The sequence below is a fragment of the Dreissena polymorpha genome, chromosome 11, assembly GCF_020536995.1.
Source record: "Dreissena polymorpha isolate Duluth1 chromosome 11, UMN_Dpol_1.0, whole genome shotgun sequence".
Classification (NCBI taxonomy): Eukaryota; Metazoa; Mollusca; class Bivalvia; order Myida; family Dreissenidae; genus Dreissena; species Dreissena polymorpha.
In genome coordinates this window covers 19,552,711-19,571,635 of record NC_068365.1, presented here as the reverse complement: position 1 = coordinate 19,571,635, position 18,925 = coordinate 19,552,711, and the positions used below count along the sequence as shown (strand labels likewise).

Sequence of the window (18,925 nt, the reverse complement as noted above, 5' to 3'; positions counted from 1 at the left end):
TAATACCAGCATAGTATCAAACTCTTTGTATTTAAAGGCTTCATGCACTGTTTTTACGCCATACGGATGCACCTGTGATTATAATGCGTTGCCTAAAATGTGTTAATGAAAGTCTTGATGACTGGCCGTTACACGATTCAAAATGGTGGCGCAACAGAGACGAGAATGGGAACCCGTTCTGCAAGACACACACTTGGGCTAACCAGGCTACTGAACACAACATCTTTATGTTTGACATTTTATTTTCCTTACAAAATAAGCACAATTATATTAATAAAACTAAAATAATAATTTCAATGCCAAGTGAAAATCAAAAACAATAATATGATTACAAACATATTCACTGTAACTTTCGTTCCCATCGGGCTTACCTGAAACCAAATATAAGCCAGGCAGTGAAGAAGTACTACACATTATGTTGATGAAAAAATATATATCCTAGCCAGCTGATTGATCAAATTTAACTAGGGTCAACACAGTTGGAAAATTAGCATACAGAAATTAGTAGAATTAGCCTATATCTATCTGCAACACGTTATGTACACTATGTACTATATAAATACATGCTATATACACATCTAGCACGGTTTTCAATCAGGATTTTATTTCAGATGAAAGTATCTTTCGTAATGTTGATGCTACAGCACAGCCAGAACAAGAAATAAAAATGACGTAATCATTCCCACGGTCGGTGTCGACTTCGGACACTGTGATTTTTTGAAGAATGACGTCACTTTCGGAGTATCAAATTGAATCGTGAGGACAGTAACCTCTGACCTCTGACTGGAAGTAGAACGCTTCTCCATATATCGGCGTCGGCGTCTGTTAGTTTTTCTGTTAGCTCCGCAATTCTAAAATAAACCAATGATAAACTGTATATTGAGAAGTAAGTGGATTGCAATTATTCATTAAAAATTGAACAATGTTTTGAAACGCGCGTATTTGCTTACCGGTAATTAATTAGCACTTATTTGATATTTATTTCTGCCCCAAACCACAAAATTACCTACATAATTATAAATACACCAGTGGCGTAGCCGCTATAAACACAGCGGGCCCGGGCCTACATTTTTTTTAAATATGAAAAAAATAAAAATGCTTCAACTTCTAAAAACGCATTAATATGTTGACCCTGAGGGTGGTGAGGTGTAAAACAGTAAAATATCAAAGAAAAACATGCCAAAGTCTAATATTTTCCTATCTTATTATTTGTCTAGATATGCTTTAAATCTCACCGCAGGCGTTATAGGATTTAAAATTGTTCAGGGGGCGGACCCACGAATCCCCCGTTTTTATTTATCATATCCGGGCTTACAACTCAAAAAAAGCTAGCTACGCCGCTGTACACATACGGGTATAACCACGCGCAATCTATCTTGATATAAAATCAAATTAAATTATTTAGATTTGATTCCCCACAAGAAACGCATATATATTTCCACTTACCGCATTGCAGCTATCTGCGTCACTGGAAAGACACACCCTCACGGAACACACTATGGCGACGTCATTGGAGGCTCGGTCGATGAAACTGGCCGGAAATAACATCAGGAAGCCGCCGCTTGCATCGGTTACAAAGTCCGACACCTGACCGGAAGCTTTACTGCATCTATATATAAAAACGTGAATTATTAGTTTGCGCCTACATAACAACATATACTACTAAAAAAAACAGGCTCACTTCAATTGGCACATTTGAGCGGTGCTCTATGAAAAAGCGGCTACATGCATGTGACACATTTGAGCATCTGGAAAAACGGGTTTTAATGCATGTGATTCATATATTTAGCATATAACATCATATTGTTGCCCTCTACACATATTTAGCATATGACATCATATTGTTGCCCTCTACACATGGTTAACATATCAGGCGTTGCAAGAAATAAATCTTTATAAATGAAGACAAAATTTGTTTCAGCGTCATTTACGTCAAATAAGAGGGCAAATGTTAGTGTTTTTTTCTCAGACAAATTACTCTTATTTTATTTCCAGCTTCTTTTTTGATTTAAAAAATAAATCTCATTATAGAACATGCCTCTTTTAACTAGTATATCTTACCCGTTCTGAAGCAGGATTTTTACGCTGTACGGTTAAATACATTATTTTGAAAACTGCTTTTTAAGTAAATACTTGTTCACAATAATTTATGCGACAAACAATGTTAAATGTCTAACATACTGCACAGTAGTAACATTTTCGTATTATATTTCACAAAACATGTAAGATCAGTAAATGCTTTAATGTTTTCAAAAATACATTCGCTTACCTAGTTGCAAGTCCCAGACGATCTTTGTTGCGGCCTGCGCGGGAACCTTTGCACCGGAAGAGTTTTCCCCAAGACGTGTTATTATTCGGACTCCGTTACCCAACAACTGCTCTTGTGTTGGTATCGATGGGTCCTCCCTGACAGAACAGTATATGTACTTTACAATTATACATTCACATCAAAAATCGTATTTTTAATGCTCCTAGTCCGTCAGTTGATTAGCATGTATAATCAGTTATTAATATTCAAAAATAACAGTTTCGGTTTAAATGTTACTCTGTTTTAAAGGGTTTAAACATTCTACATTTTAACGCCGCAAAATCATGATCTCTTAAGAAATTTACGTTAAAGAAAATACAAGCGTTATGCTGTGTTGCTTCACCGTGTCGATCGTCAATTATCATAACACATCCATTATTACGGTTTTAACATGTATTTTGCATTTGACACTTATTATTCCAATACTCACGTTACTTTCAGGCCCGCACTGACGTTCATAATGATGTCCTCTTCCGGGATCTGTTTGCAGACGAAAGACCGAGATGTGCCGTTTATGATAATACCTGGTTCCACAAGTTTCATCAATACAACCGTGTGAGTAGCGTCCTGTATAATAAAAAACATATAAATTTTACAGCTCCTGGATTTCAGTGTTTTGCATATGTTTTGTTGGATAAAATGAACAAAAGTGGTTATTCACTGCGTCCATAGTCTTAATTATGATGTAGTTGGTGTGTATTAAATGTCATATGTCATGCAATTGGAACATAAATATAAGTATATAATGTAAATAGATCGTGACAAATATTTCATTTTGAATAAACGCCTAGCGGTCGTTAAAAGACTTATATCACGTATATCATTAAACTCGTATAATACAGTACATTCATTGGCTTATGTACAATGAATAATATGCAATAATCTTTTTATCTGCGTCAGAGCACTACATCCAATACAATCATGAAGCAAAGCATTACATGTAAAGCTCATCGGACAATCTTGTAAATACCACTCACCATCTGACAGTTGTCGAGCCAAAGCTCCTCGTGCATCTCGGAGCCCCGCAGACGACACGTCTTTGACTCTACATCTACCTTGTTGAAATGTCCGCCGGGGTTAGGAACCACTATGGTGCCATTAGGAAAACAGCGGATATCTGGGAGGAAAGAATTATGACGGTCATAAAATATGTAGTTTTATTTGATTTTTGAATGGGTGACCACGAATAATGTACAAATAATGTCTAACCTACATTTCAACGTTAATAAATCAAAAGCATGGGGCGATACTTGCTTACCTAATGTTTCGCAAAAAAGGAGCGACACTCGTGTAAGAAGTTTGTTCGAAATTATTTAATACCGCAACATATAATGCACAGTTTAGTTTAATATATATTTTCCGCTTTGAAACTTTTTCTTCTCGGTTATTTTATCGGCGATAACGGCTGTATTCTTTGCCCATATAATTCAAGTTGTAGTTATATATTTAGGACAAAATGACATCTGTAAAATTATCAATTAAATGTGACTTGTCCTTTCCGATTTATAGCGTAAAGCCACTATTTTATCATTTTAAGATATGTTTGAAGATGAACAAAAAATAAATAATGTTGTTAATAAACCATACTATTTGGAATATTCTTCGTTATATTCCATGTTTAAATATAAATAAATCAATTTACAAAAAATAATATATTATCATACGTTGTGCTTACGAGCGTCCCTGTTTTAAGATGGTTTTATACAAAAACAACGTTGTAATGCATTTTAAAGTCACCTGACACAAGTTTTTTGTATTGTTCAGTTTCACGAATTATATTTTTAGGGACATATTGTTATTTAGTTATGGATTGTATGTATTGAATAACAAAGTGGCCGTCATTATATGTTTTATCGAATTGCATTAAATAAGCAATGCTATATTCAAGATAATATATACAATAATATACTTATGTTTAACAATGAATTTTTTAGACATGCGAACATTAAGATAATTGCCATACCTGCTTAACACAATCCAAATACTATGAATGAAACAAAAACAATCATGGTTACTTTCAGTGCCTTGAACTGCATTTTAAAATCACAAGTTGGTTTGAACAAAATTCTTTTTTCTTAAATAATACAGCTAGAATGTTGTTTTTATTTAAGTCGAGTCAATGAGCTAAGCAGGTTTTGAGCTTTCGCTTAATGCTCAACTTTCTCAACTGATTGTCACATGCTTCTCAACGGCGTAAAAAGATAAATAGTAATATTTATTAATAGTAATAATTTAATAATTAACCATATGTCCATTGTTGCCGTCTTCGACACTTCACTCAATATTGCATTAAGATTTTCTCAACACCTTTTCTCTTATTTAGTACATGGCGTTAACAGATCAAAGGCAAATTTCATTACATCTAATAATGCAATAATTAGTCGTATTTAAATCGTTGCCGCCTTGGAATCGCCAATCGATATTGCATGTAGAGATAAGCCGATGATCATGTGTTCTGTTTCATGAGCCTTTATTGAATAACAAATAAAAAGTAATTGGTGTGAACTTTAACTGTAATCTTTTGTTTCCTCTGTGTTTTATTGGTTTTCATATCTTTACCCAACGTTATCGTATTAGTATAAATGAAAACTACAGATGAATAATATTTGTGTACAAAAGTGTAATGTTTGTACAGTAATATATTTTTCTTTTAAATGCTTTGCGTGATGATATATTCGCAACACGTCGTATCAGGTGTACATTTTTCTTGTGTGTATACGATGCATCAATAAACTTTACTTGTTAAAATACAGTATTCTTATTAACTGTCTCCGGTAACAATATGCCATTAACTCTCTTTCTCGCTATATGTTTAATACTTAACAAAATTGTATTGTTTTTTATTATTAAAAGGAGAAAATTACAAAAATAATAATATAACAAATAATAAATTGTGCATCAGTTATCTTATCATATACCTTAGCATCGATCAGATCTTGTTAATAAAGTCGGGTTGCTTTGTCTTTTGGAAGCAGTTTGAAATCTTACATTTGTATTTGTGTAAGGAATAGTCATACACACCTGATTTGAAGGGCTTGAATCCTTTTTTGAGCCGTGCTCTGTGAAAAGGGGGTTCAATGCATGTGCGTAAAGTGCCGTCCCAAATTAGCCTGTTCTGTCCGCACAGGCTAATCAGGGACAACACTTTCCAAAAACCTGGATTTTTGCAAAGCAGAGACTTTCCGTAAACGAAAAATACCATTCAAGCAGCATGTGTCGTCCCTGATTATCTTGTGCGGACTGCACTGGCTGATCTGGAATGACACTTTACGCACATGCATTAAACCCCTTTTTCACAGAGCACGGCCTATTTATATTGGGTTTACTACTACGATTTTATGTATTTTATTTGTCTAAACAGTGTAATTATGTTTGCTTTCAACAAACCATATATAAAGGATACGTTATCTAAGACTGTTTTTGTTTTATTCTCGGATTATTGCATCTATCGATCGGATATGTCCAAACGTTTTCTTTTCCGTCATATGGCTAAATTGTGGAAATGTCTTCCCCGTTATTGACTTTAAGTTTGTTTCAGTCTTCTGTTAAGAAGTTTAAATCTTGTAATAATTATAATATTATCTCATTGTTATTTTAATGATAAATTTAATAGTGTATAAGTCATCAAGCGGGTGAAGCCTTTACACTAAAATGTTTTCTCCTATCAAAGCCTAATCTGTCATTGTCATGGTAATCTTTTAGGATTTAAATAAGCATGTGTGTTAACACATGACATTAAAACATTTCAATCCCTTAGAGTATCAACCCATGCTAAGACTCGAAACAACGCCGTCAGACAGCTTTGCACTCGATTACTTTATATTCTAGATATGCTGGTGTAATTCATTCATACCGGTTTAGCAGAGAAGATGAAAACAACAACAACAAGTAATTAAGAATATGCCTCATATAGTTAATGTATGGTGCAAATGGTTGTTCAAAGAGCGAGGTATTTCTCTTACGTGTGTACGACAATCAATAAAATGTGAAACATAACAGTCACTGACAGCTCAAGCTCATACTAAAACTATAATCGTGTTGATTAGATGCATGCACTTGATATAATGTACATTATAGACACCCGTTCTGTTCATGGATACAGACCGGTCTAGCGGCTACAATGACGCCCGGTAATTAAAGTACACATGTGTCGAGTAAAGTTCATTTAAGTTTAAGGTATCATTGCAACTGCTGTTTTCGCTCTCAAAGAACGGCTACCTAAAATATTAAATAATTTAGCCGCGACCGCGTCGCCTGCAGCGCCGGTTCCGACGCATTTAATAAAACATGTAAAAGCATAACCCCTTCCCCTTTTTCAGACTGGTTACTTTCTTAATTATTTAAGTAAGTAATATATAATTATTTGACAACAATCATATATATTTATTTCAGATTATGTATACGAAGCAAAGAACAAACAGTGTATCAGTTGGCATTATACAAACGCTTGCCTGTTCACGTGAATATTGAGATTGTATGTATTCAGAAACGCTTAAACGACACACTAAATTTGCACCAGATGATTAATTTAGGTCTTTTATTTGAATGCAAGTAATATGACGTGAAGTACTACAGTTACATGCGCTAAAATATTCTAAAAATACTATTTCATATATTGCTCACTTTTTACTAAATGGCGTGTTGGTGTTGATTTTAAATTTAATTATTTCAAGCAAAGACTGTTAATGTTTAGAGCCATGTTTTGGGCATGTAATTATAGACGTTTCGTTACATCTAACTTAATAAATAATACATTTAAATAAATAGACCAGAGAAACATTCGTTTCATTACACGGTTTAAATAAATTATTAGCTGGTATATCAACAATTCTTAGTGATGCCATATGTGGATGGATTTCATTTTGTCTGCCTAAGTAAATACAATTCCGCCACCGCGATCATAATGAACACCACATGTGACAATCAAACATATTTAAAATAAAATATTCTAAACTATTTCAAATAATGTATAATACCAGCATAGCATCAAACTCTTTGTATTTGAGGACCTCATGCACTGTTTTTACGCTATATGGATGCAACTGTCATTATTATGCGTGATCTTTTGTTAATGAAAGTCTCGATAACTTACCGTAACACGAATCAAAATGGTGGCGCAACATAGACAGGAATGGGAACCCGTTCTGCAAGATACACACTTGGGCTTACTAGGCAAAGCAACACAAAATCTGTATGTTTGACATTTTATTTTCTCATAAAAAAGCATAATTATTTTAATAAAAATAAAATAATAATGCCAATGCCAAATGCAAAAAAAACAGCAATTAATTTCAAACATATTCACTATAACTTTCGTTCCCATCGGGCTTACCTGAAACGAAATATAAGCCAGACAGTGAAGAAATACTACAAATTAGTTTCATGAAAAATATATATCCTGAGCAAGATGATTGATCAAATTTGATCTAGGCGTAACACAGTTTGAAAACTAGCATACAAAAATTAGTAGAATTAACCTATACCAATCTGTAACACGTTATGTAGACTATGTACTATATAAATACATGCTATATACACATCTAGCACGATTTTCAATCAGTTTTAGTGTTGTTGTTTTTTCAGATGAAAGTATCTTGCGTAATGTTTATGCTACAGCACAGCCAGAACAATAAATAAAAATGACATAATCATTCCCACGGTCGGTGTCGACTTCGGACAGTGTGAATTTCTGAAGAATGACGTCACTTTCGGAGTATCATATTGGATCGTAAGGATAGCAACCTCTGACCTCTGAACGGAAGTGGAACGCTTCTCCAAATGTCGGCGTCGGCGCTGGTTAGTTTTCCTGTTAGCTCCGCAATTCTGAAATAAACCAATGATAAACTGTATATTGAGAAGTAAGTGGATTGCAAGAATGAAAACGAACATTGAACAATGTACGGTAACACGCGTATTTGCTTAATTAATTAGCATTTATTTGTTATTTATTTCTGCTCCAAACCAAACAATTACCTTCAAACATTATAAATTCCCATATTGGTTTAACCACACGCAATCTATCTTGATATAAAAATAAAATTAAATTATTTATATTTGATTACCACAAGAAACGCATATCTATTTCCACTTACCGCATTGCAGCTATCTGCGTCACTGGAAAGACACACCCTCACGGAACACACTATGGCGACGTCATTGGAGGCTCGGTCGATGAAACTGGCCGGAAATAACATCAGGAAGCCGCCGCTTGCATCGGTTACAAAGTCCGACACCTGACCGGAAGCTTTACTGCATCTATGAATAAAAACTTGAATTATAAATATGCGCGTACATAACAACATATACTACTAAAAAAATTAAACCAGGCTCAATTCAATGGGCACATTTTAGAGGCTGTATGGGAAAAAGGGGCTACATGCGTGTGACGGTTTTGAGCATCTTGAAAACGGGTTTTTAGTGCATGTGACTCATATATTTAGCATATAACATCATATTGTTGTCCTCTACACATATTTAGCATATGCTATCAAATTGTTACCCACTACGCATGTTTATCATATATCAGGCGTTGCAAGAATAAATCATTATAAATTAAGACAAAATTAAGTCAAAATGTGTTTTAACGTCATTTACTGCGAATAAGAGGGCGGATTGGAGTTATTTTCCCAGACAAATTACTACTGATTTTTATTCCCAGCTTCTTTTTTATTGGAAAAATAAATCTCATTAAAGAACATGCCTCTTTAAACTAGCATATCTTACCCGTTCTGAAGCAGAATCACGGGGCCGCTCTTCGACATGTAGCTGCACACTTCCGGTATGATCCGGAATTGCTCTGAAATTGAAAACAAGCTTTTTACGCTGTACGGTCAATTACATTATAATAATTTTATAATTGCTTTTTAAGTAAATACTTTTTCACAATAATGTATGTGCCATAGAATGTTAAATGTAACTGCACAGTTGTAACACATTCGCATTAGATTTCACAAAACATGTAGGATCAGTAAATGTTTTTATGTTGTCAAAAATACATTCGCTTACCTATCTGTAAGTCCCAGACGATCTTTGTTGCGGCCTGCGCGGGAACCTTTGCAACGGTAGTGTTTTCCCCAAGACGTGTTATTATTCGGACTCCATTATCCAACACCTGCTCTTTTGTGGGTATCGATGGGTCCTCCCTGAAAAGAACAGTATATTGTGCTTTAAAATTATACATTCACGTCAAAAATCGTATTTTAACGCTCCTAGACCGTCAGTTGATTTTGTATAATCAGTATAAAATTTTCGGTTTTAATGTTACTTTGTTTTAAAGGGTTAAAAACATTCTACATGTTAACGCCGCAAAAATATGATCTCTTTAGCAATTTTCATTTAAGAAAATACAATCGTTATGCTGTGTTGATTCACCGTGTCGATCACGTCAATTATCACAACCCACTCATTATAACGCTTTGAATATATATTTTGCAATTGACACATATTATTTCAATACTCACGTGACTTTCAGGCCCACACTGACGTTCACGATGATGCCCTCGTCCGGGATCTGTTTGCAGACGAAAGACCGAGATGTGCCGTTTATGATGATACCTGGTTCCACAAGTTTCAATAATGTCACATTGTGGATAGCGTCCTGTATAATAAAACAATATCAATATTACAGCTCCTCAATTTCTGTGTTTCGCAATTGTTTTATTGTATGAGTTTATAAAATTGTTCTTAACTGTGTCCATGTCTTAATTATGGTGTTATTGGGGATGTTTTTATTTTAAATGTCACATGCCATGCAATTGGAACATAAATATATGTATATTATATATTATGTAAATAAGTCGTGAACAATATTTCATTTTGATTAAACGCCTAGCGGTTGTTAAAAGATAACTTATATCACGTATGTCATAAAACTCTTATAGTACAGTACAGTCATTGGCTTATATAAAATGAATAATAAGCAGTAATCTGTGTATCTGCTTCAGAACGCTACACCCAATACAATCATGAAGCAAAGCGTTAAATTTAAAGCTCTTCGGAAAATCTTGTAAATACCACTCACCATCTGACAGTTGTCGAGCCAAAGCTCCTCGTGCATCTCGGAGCCCCGCAGACGACACGTCTTTGACTCTACATCCACCTTGTTGAAATGCCCGCCGGGGTTAGGAACCACTATGGTGCCATTAGGGAAGCATCTGATGTCTAGTACAAGAAAATGATGGCGGTCATAAAATACGTTGTTTCGTTTGATATGTAATAAAGGGGAGACCACGAATGATATACCAATACTGTCTAACTTACATTTCAACGTTAATAGATCAAAAGCATGAAGTGATACCTGCCTACCTAATGATACGCAAAAAAGGAGCGACACTCGTGTAAGAAGTTGTTCGAAAATATTTAATATCGCAACATATACTGTACAGTTTTGTTTAATATATATTTTTCCGCTTTGAAACTTTTTGTTCTCGTTTATTTATCGGCGATAACGGCTGTATTCTTTGCCCATATAATTCAAGTTGTCGTTATATATATATAGGAAAAATGACATGTGTAAAATTAACAAATAAATAGGACTTGTCCTTTCCGAGTTTGTGCGTAGAGCCACTATTTATTATTTAAATATATGTGTGAAGATCAACAAAAAATAAATAGTTTTGTTATTAAACCATACTATTCGGAATACTCATCGATATGTTTAAATATAAATAAATTTATAAAAAATAATATCTTATCATACGTTGTGCTTACAAGCGTCCCTGTTTTAATATGGTTTTGTACAAAAACAAGGTTGTAATGCATTTTTAAGTCACCTGCCACAAGTTTTTTGTATTGCTCACTTTCACGAATTTTATTCCATGGCCATATTGTTATTTAGTTCTGCATTGTACATGTTGAATAACAAAGTGGCCGTTATTATATGTTTAACCGAATCGCATTGGTTTTGTTTGAATATGAACATTAAATAAGCAATGCTATATTCAAAATAATATATACAATTCTCTACTTATGTTTAACAATGATATTCATTGACATGCGAACATTAAGAAAAATGCCATACCTGCTTTACACAATCCAAGTACTATGAATGAAACAAAAATAATCATGGTTACTTTCAGCTCCTTGAACTGCATTTTAAAATCACAAGTTGGTTTGAACTAAGTTTTTTTTTTAATAATACAGCTAGAATGTTGCTTATATACAAGTTGAGTCAATGAGCTAAGCAGGTTTTGAGAGTTTCTATAAAGCTCAACTTTCTCAACAGTTTGTCAATGGTTTCTCAAACGGCGTTAAAAGATAAATAGTTACTTCCGGTCGAGTGCGCGGTTAACCGTGTTTTTTTTTCAAGCAGTGTGAGAAATTAAAAAAACAACGAAAAATAATGTTATTAACATTTAATTTTGGTATGTAACTGTGCTAGCCTATAAGTTAAAGAATTTTCACAACATGGAGCAACAAAACTCGGACGATCTATCGCAATTCGTCACTAATAATGACTTTAATGTGCTGGACAATGAGACTCTCAGTCAAAATGGCGGATCGTGGTCAACGGCCGCAAGGGAGAAAAAGCGACATCGAGCGAACACAGGCAGCAACAGTGAGTACGAACTGTCTAAAACACTGTCGGACTACGAGAATCTCTCCCTTGATAATAAGCTATCTATGTTATTCCAGGAAATGAAAGGCGTATCTAGTAAAGTTGACAGTTGCCTGAACTTACAAATCAAAGTTAATTCAATAGAAACAACAATGTCTGACCATGAGCGGCGAATTAAGCTTCTTGAATATAAGTCAGTAGACCTCGAATCTAGATGCCGCCGAAATAACCTCCTTATAAGTGGCATCCCGGAAGAGAGGGACGAAAATTGCTTTCACAAAATATCGACTTTCCTAAGAGAGAAGCTCGAGATCGACCCATGTCCTCCTATCCCTCGATGTCACAGGCTAGGAAAATTCCGGCACGGCTCCTCAAGACCAATCATTATTTACTGCTTAGACTTTCGTGACACTGAATTCATCCTGTCGAACGCCAGAAAGCTCCGTGGCACACATTTCCACATAAACAGAGACTTCCCACGCGGGATTGTCGATGCACGTAAGATATTATGGCCCCAGTACAAGCGCTTACGGCAAGAACACCCGAACAGTAAGGTGAGCATCGTATACCCTGCCAAAATAATCCAAGATGGACGCGTTGTCGCCGATGCCTTTCCCAACTGGGATACTATCATGCAAGGCAGCCGTGTAACAAGTCACAAACTTTTATTTACAAACACACAGTATGCCTCAGCTAGCAATGTAAATAAACCAAATACACAGCCAGCAATATCACGAGTTCCTCGTGCCCAGTCCGTTAACTCAAACAAAGCTGTATCGCAGGATCGTAGCCAGCGAAATCAATCCCCTGTTCTTGAGCACAGGACCCCGCGGAAACAACAGTCGCCATCGCCTTCCAGGAGGAGGAATCCTCGCCCACACGCACCTCGTAGGGAAATCCCACACCGCCATCAGGAAACGGCCCAACAGATTAGCTCATCGCAGCCTCAACCGATGATACAGCGCCCCTGGGACACACCTGGATCCAGAAACACGCCTAACCCGGGGAGAGCTCGCTAGGCCCCCGGGGGAAGACATTGTGCCACAAACCTGAAAAACAGTAAAATTAAGTTAGGTTGCTTAAACGTTAGTGGCCTAAAGAAAAGGCTACTTATACCTGAATTCCAAAACTCTATACAACATTATGATGTATTTTGTGCCTCTGAAACCCATGCTAACGAAACAGACATTCTGGATATTCCAAATTTTACATTCTTTCATAAGCACCGCTCTAAAGAATATAAGAGAAAATCTGGAGGCATTGGCGTTTATGTAAGAGATAGTATTTCCCAACATGTAAATGTTCTACCAAATTCCACAGATTATGTTCTATGGCTAAATATTGACAACACAATAACCGGTTTTGACCAAGACCTAATACTAGGCTCCATATATATACCCCCTGAAAATTCGCGTTTTTACTCTATTGATGAATTTAACATACTTGAGGACGAACTATCCTCATATTGTAATAACAATAAATATGTCTTTATAGCTGGAGATGCCAATAGTAGAGTAGGGACACTAAAAGACTTCATTCTTCCTGATCACCATACTAATGAACTTTTCGGAATAGACATAGAACTCGAAAACGACCTGTACAAGCATACTATACTTGAAAACCTCTCTATCCCTCTCATTAGAAATTCGCAAGACAAACGTACAAACACTCATGGTTTCTTACTACTCGATATGTGTAAAAACAATAATATGTTTATCATGAATGGCAGACTATTTAAAGATGAAATAACTGGTGCTTTTACTTTCAGGGACAAATCCGTCATTGATTATGTATTGGCAAGTGCCGAGTGCTTTAACTTCATCACAGATTTTGAAATTATAGAAACTGACCCTTTATTTTCAGATGGTCACAATGTGCTATCATGGGACATCTCTACTGTACAACCTGAAAGTAAAAAAACATTAAATAAACAAAATACTAACCGCCCTGCCTGGCAACAAGATCAAAAAGACCAATTTATAGTCAACATAAATAAACAACAATTAGAGGAATTACATCTCAGCCTTAATACATACCCACAGTCACAGGAAACATTGGACTATATCACACATGAATTGCAAACAATCTTCGAAAACGCCTGCTCAGAAACATTCACAAACCAAAAACCAAATTATAAAAGCAATTACCCCAACAATAAATCGTGGTTTGGCCCAAAATGTCACCAAGCAAGGAAACAATACCATGAAGCAAAATCAAAGTACAATTCTATTAAAAATCCAGATAATAAATTATCTTTGAAACATGCCAGCAATCATTATAAAAGGACAATCAAATTTTATGTAAATAGAGATAAATTATGCGCCAGTGCTAAATTACGTGCAATTAATGATAAAACCCGAAAAAATATTGGAAGTTCCTTAGGAGTCTCAAACCAAAAACAAAAGAAACAAGCTCTCCACCAATAGAATCCTTTTACAAACACTTCAAAGAAATAAATACAAATGCAATCGAAGATAATCGTTTCAACAATGATATACAACATATACCTGACACAAATGATGTCTTAAATATGGAAATAAGCCAGGAAGAAATAAGCCGATGTATACTTAAACTACAAAACTCAAAAGCCCCTAGCCCTTCTGACCATATATTAAATGAATATATAAAATCAACAAAAGACCTCCTGCTCCCCTTTTACATAAAATTGTTTAACTGTGTATTACAAACAGGGATTATCCCACTATCATGGCTCGAAGGCACTATCATCCCTATATTTAAAAACAAAGGGAGTCCAGGTGAACCAAGCAATTATAGGCCCATAACACTCCTTAGCTGTATGGGTAAACTATTTACCTCAGTCCTAAACCAAAGACTTAACACTTTTCTTGAATTAAACAATCTATTAGAAGAAAATCAAGCTGGCTTCCGTAAGGGTTACTCTTGTGCAGACCATATCTTTACCCTCCATGCATTAATAGAGATTCTTAAAAAACGCAAACAAAAACTCTTCTGCGCCTTCATCGATTTTTCTCAGGCATTCGATAAAGTTTGGAGAGCTGGTCTCTGGCACAAATTACTTGGCACACAAATTAATGGTAACTTTTTTCGAGTCCTTTTAAACATGTACAGAAACATAAAATCATGCATTTCCTTTAATGGAGAATGCTCCCAGTACTTCTTATCAGAAATAGGTGTCAGACAAGGAGAAAATCTATCCCCAGTCCTATTCTCACTTTTCTTAAATGACCTTCACTCATACCTGCATATAAATGGATCCGTTGGGGTTGAACTTATCAACCCAGATACTGCAATATCGTGTCTTAAGCTTCTGGTCCTGTTGTATGCAGATGACACCGTCATTGTCGCGAATAGTGCATCTGACCTGCAAAACAGTCTCAACACATTTCATAATTATTGCAAAAACTGGTACCTCAATGTAAATATTGCAAAAACAAAAGTTGTAATTTTCGGTGCAAGACAAACAAGAAACTTTAATTTTAAATGTGGCAATAATCAACTTGAAATTACAAGCACTTATCATTATCTTGGCGTTACATTCTCAAGTAATGGTTCTTTTTTAAATGCGCGCAAACATGTTAAAGAACAAGCCTCAAAAGCCATGCACCTACTCTGGAATCGTGTTAACAATGCAAATCTACCCATTGACCTAGCTATTAAACTTTTTGATCATACTGTCCTACCTATTCTTACTTATGGCTCAGAAATATTTGGATATGAAAACCTAGAAATATTGGAACAAGTTCACAAAGATTTTATGAGAAAAATAACTAAAGCCCGTCGATCCACACCAATCAACTTTCTATATGGTGAACTAGGTCGCTATCCTTTAAGCATTAATGTAAACACAAAAATGATCTCTTTCTGGAATAGACTCATCACAGGCAAAGAAAGCAAAATATCTCTTCTTATTTATAAATACATGCTTTCACAACCAAATCTAAACTTCAAATGGATACATAAGATAAAAGAAATCCTAACATCTGTTGGAAGACCAGACATCTGGCAAAACCAAACACAAATTACACAAAACAACATCCACATACAAATCAAACAAACACTTATTGATCAATTTAAGCAATCGTGGAATGCTGAATTACAAATAAGCAACAAAGGGCGCATATACAGCAGTTTTAAAAGAAACCATGAGTTTGAGCCATACCTGATTAAAATTCACCCGGATGAGTCCCAAAATATCTTCAAATTCCGTACTGCCAATCACTTTCTTCCTGTAGAAACAGGCCGCTATGAAGGCACGCCATTCCATGCACGCCTTTGCAACCTATGTCACACAAACGAAATAGCTACTGAAAAACACTTTTTAATGACATGCCCTTATTTTTATAACGAACGGCATCGATATATGGGAAACCTAATAGAAAGGCACATGACGTTTAATGAAATCATTACGCCGACATCAATAGCAGAAATGAAACAGCTTTCGAGATTTACCAAAATAATAATGAAGAAATATACCAGGCATTAGACTAGGCTGTAAAGGTCGAACACTTATTTCTTAAACAACAACAACAAACGCCAATGCCTCAACTCTCACTTACTATGCTTTTTAACAATTCACTTCTATCGAACACCTATAACCCTTATGTATGTACTTTGTAATAGCATTTACTTCTCAACTCTAAAATGCCCTACCTTAATCTCTCGAGCAGTATCCAATTAACTGTGCACTTGAACTCTGTAGAACACACGCGCCTGCCATAACCGATAATCTTCACACGAGGCAATGTACAATTCTAACTGCACACGGTCTCAAACGAGGTCGCAAAGACCCGTATGTAAATAGCGCAGCGGCGTAGCCACCTGTCGCTTATATTATCATAGCACGATGTTTAACTGCGAGATGTATTTACTCTTATATACAATACATAGCATATCTATACTCATATTTGTTAAAAATAGCTTTTTCTTATAAAGAGTTTACTTTGAAAACACAAAATTAAACGCCTGATAATTGTCTCGAGAGCAACCTACACTGTAACACTGATAAATATGTGCTTGATTAATGATCGCGAAAATCATTCCTTATCCTGATGCTTTTTGTCACTTGTAATTGTGCCATTATTATAATTATGATTATTATAATTATGACATTGATGTTGATTCTTCTTCTTTTTCGTATTATTATTATTATTATTATTATTATTATTATTATTATTATTATTATTATTATTATTATTATTATTATTATTATTATTATTATTATTATTATCATTCCTATTATTATTATTATTATATATATATTATTATTATTATTATTATTATTATTATTATTATCTCGCCGTTGTTGTGATGACTACTACATGTCTTACTATTATTACAAACGCTCTATTTGTAAACATGCTTATTCCATCTTTACCGTATTAAGAATTAATACTATAAAATATCAAAGCATCTATATATAAAAGCTGCAAATTGATTCACATTGTTTATATGACTTCCCCCATACAACAAAATGTACCACACTTGAACCGGAAACATGATATGTATTTTGTAACATGTATATTATATGTTCCCCATGTTGTATCTATGTATACCTGGGAGAAATAAAGTATTGTTCTGTTCTGTTCTGTTCAGTAATATTTATTAATAGTAATTATTTAATAATTAACCAGATGTCCATTGTTGCCGTCTTCGACACTTCACTCAATATTGCATTAAGGGTTTCTCAACACCTTTTCTCTTCTTTATTACGAGGCGTTAACAGATCAAAGGCAATTTTCTTTACTTCTAATCATGCAATAATTAGTCATATTTCAATCCTTGCCGTCTTGGAGTCGCCAATCAATATTGAATTTAAAGATTATCCGATGATAATTGTTTCTGTTTCAATAGACTTTATTGTATAACAAATAAAAAGTAAATGGTGTGAACTTATTAGTATTAATGAAAACTTTAGATTAATAATATGTGTGTACAAAAGTGAAATGTGTGTACAGTAATCATGTTTTCTTTTAATTACCAAGCCTTGTGATATATACACAACACGTAGTATCAGATGTAAATTTTCTTGTATGTATAAGATGCATTAATAAACTTAACTTGTTGAAATACAGTATTCTTAGTAACTGTTGCTAGCCTCCGGTAAAAAATATACCATTAAATCTCTTTCTCACTATATGTTTAATACTTATTATTAACACAATTACGATGTTTTTTTTAATTATTAAAAGGAGAATATTACATAAATAATTATTTAAAAAGTAATAAATATCAGTAATTCTATCTTATATCTTTGCGTCGATCAGATCTTGTTACTACAATCAGTTAGCTTTGTCTTGTAGAAGCAGTTTGAAATCTTACATAAGTGTCAAGTGACGGTTTTGTTCAAGGAATAGTCATACATGCCTGATTTGAAGGGCTTGAACACTATATATGGACCGTGCTCTGTGAAAAGTGGGTTTAATGCATGTGCCTATAGTCTCAGATTAGTATATGCAGTCCACACATGCTTATCAAGGACGACAATTTCAGCATAAACTGGATTTGTTGCAAAGAAGAGACTTTCCGTAAACGCAAAATACCATAAACGCGGAAAGTGTCATTCCTGATTAGCCTGTGCACAGACTAATCTGGGGCGACACTTTACACCCTTGCATTGGACCCATTTTTCACAGAGCACGGCCCGATTTAAGGCGATAACCCGGACATTATGCACCCGATTTAAGGCGATTGATAAAGCCCGTAAGCTCGTTGTTGGACTTATTAGTCTTATCCGCTAATCGGTTTGTAAAAGAGATGATTAATAAATCCCGTCAACAAACTGTGTTGTCAAACTAATTTAAGTGTGGATTGATTAACGTTTTCTGCTAATTGGTTTATTAACACATGTGAACAATTTACAAACATCAAATATCACTGAATCATTTTGAAACTTAAGATTTTTCACGAAAACAACAAACTGCGAATGAAAGTTAGTGTAATTAGAAGAACGAAAATGGAATAATTTCATAAGATAAAATGCAATTTATCACGACACGTAAGGATATGCGTGGGCTGTGTTTCGGAAACTACATGTACACACAACATTATTGTTTCTGCTGAATTAATCGCCTTTTATGATA

At 34.7% G+C, this 18,925-nt stretch overlaps 2 protein-coding genes across 2 annotated transcripts; one reads left to right on the top strand and one right to left on the bottom strand.

Annotated features, from left to right (window-relative positions):
- Window positions 1-7,570: 7,570 nt before the first annotated feature.
- On the bottom strand, window positions 7,571-11,477 carry LOC127851446 (uncharacterized). The gene is made up of 7 exons (XM_052385217.1): window positions 11,328-11,477; window positions 10,329-10,468; window positions 9,769-9,905; window positions 9,314-9,450; window positions 9,032-9,104; window positions 8,401-8,563; window positions 7,571-8,131 (listed from the first exon to the last, which is right to left on the bottom strand). The coding sequence occupies exons 1-7, from the start codon at window positions 11,398-11,400 to the stop codon at window positions 7,919-7,921; spliced, it is 936 nt and encodes a 311-aa protein (XP_052241177.1). The 5' UTR covers window positions 11,401-11,477; the 3' UTR covers window positions 7,571-7,918.
- Window positions 11,478-11,713: 236 nt separating this feature from the next.
- Window positions 11,714-12,756, top strand: LOC127849659 (uncharacterized). Its single transcript, XM_052382406.1, has 2 exons — window positions 11,714-12,418; window positions 12,688-12,756. The coding sequence occupies exons 1-2, from the start codon at window positions 11,714-11,716 to the stop codon at window positions 12,754-12,756; spliced, it is 774 nt and encodes a 257-aa protein (XP_052238366.1).
- Window positions 12,757-18,925: the final 6,169 nt, after the last annotated feature.

What these genes read in the sequence shown, in the direction of transcription:
- LOC127851446 (XM_052385217.1), bottom strand. Translation starts at nt 11,400, where the DNA reads ATGCAGTTCAAGGAGCTGAAAGTAACCATGATTATTTTTGTTTCATTC. An exon ending in ACTTGGATTGTGTAAAGCAG is followed by an intron (nt 10,469 to 11,327) that starts GTATGGCATTTT and finishes TTCTTGTACTAG; the next exon opens with ACATCAGATGCTTCCCTAAT. An exon ending in GGCTCGACAACTGTCAGATG is followed by an intron (nt 9,906 to 10,328) that starts GTGAGTGGTATT and finishes TTTATTATACAG; the next exon opens with GACGCTATCCACAATGTGAC.
- LOC127849659 (XM_052382406.1), top strand. Translation starts at nt 11,714, where the DNA reads ATGGAGCAACAAAACTCGGACGATCTATCGCAATTCGTCACTAATAAT. An exon ending in AAGAACACCCGAACAGTAAG is followed by an intron (nt 12,419 to 12,687) that starts GTGAGCATCGTA and finishes TCTTGAGCACAG; the next exon opens with GACCCCGCGGAAACAACAGT.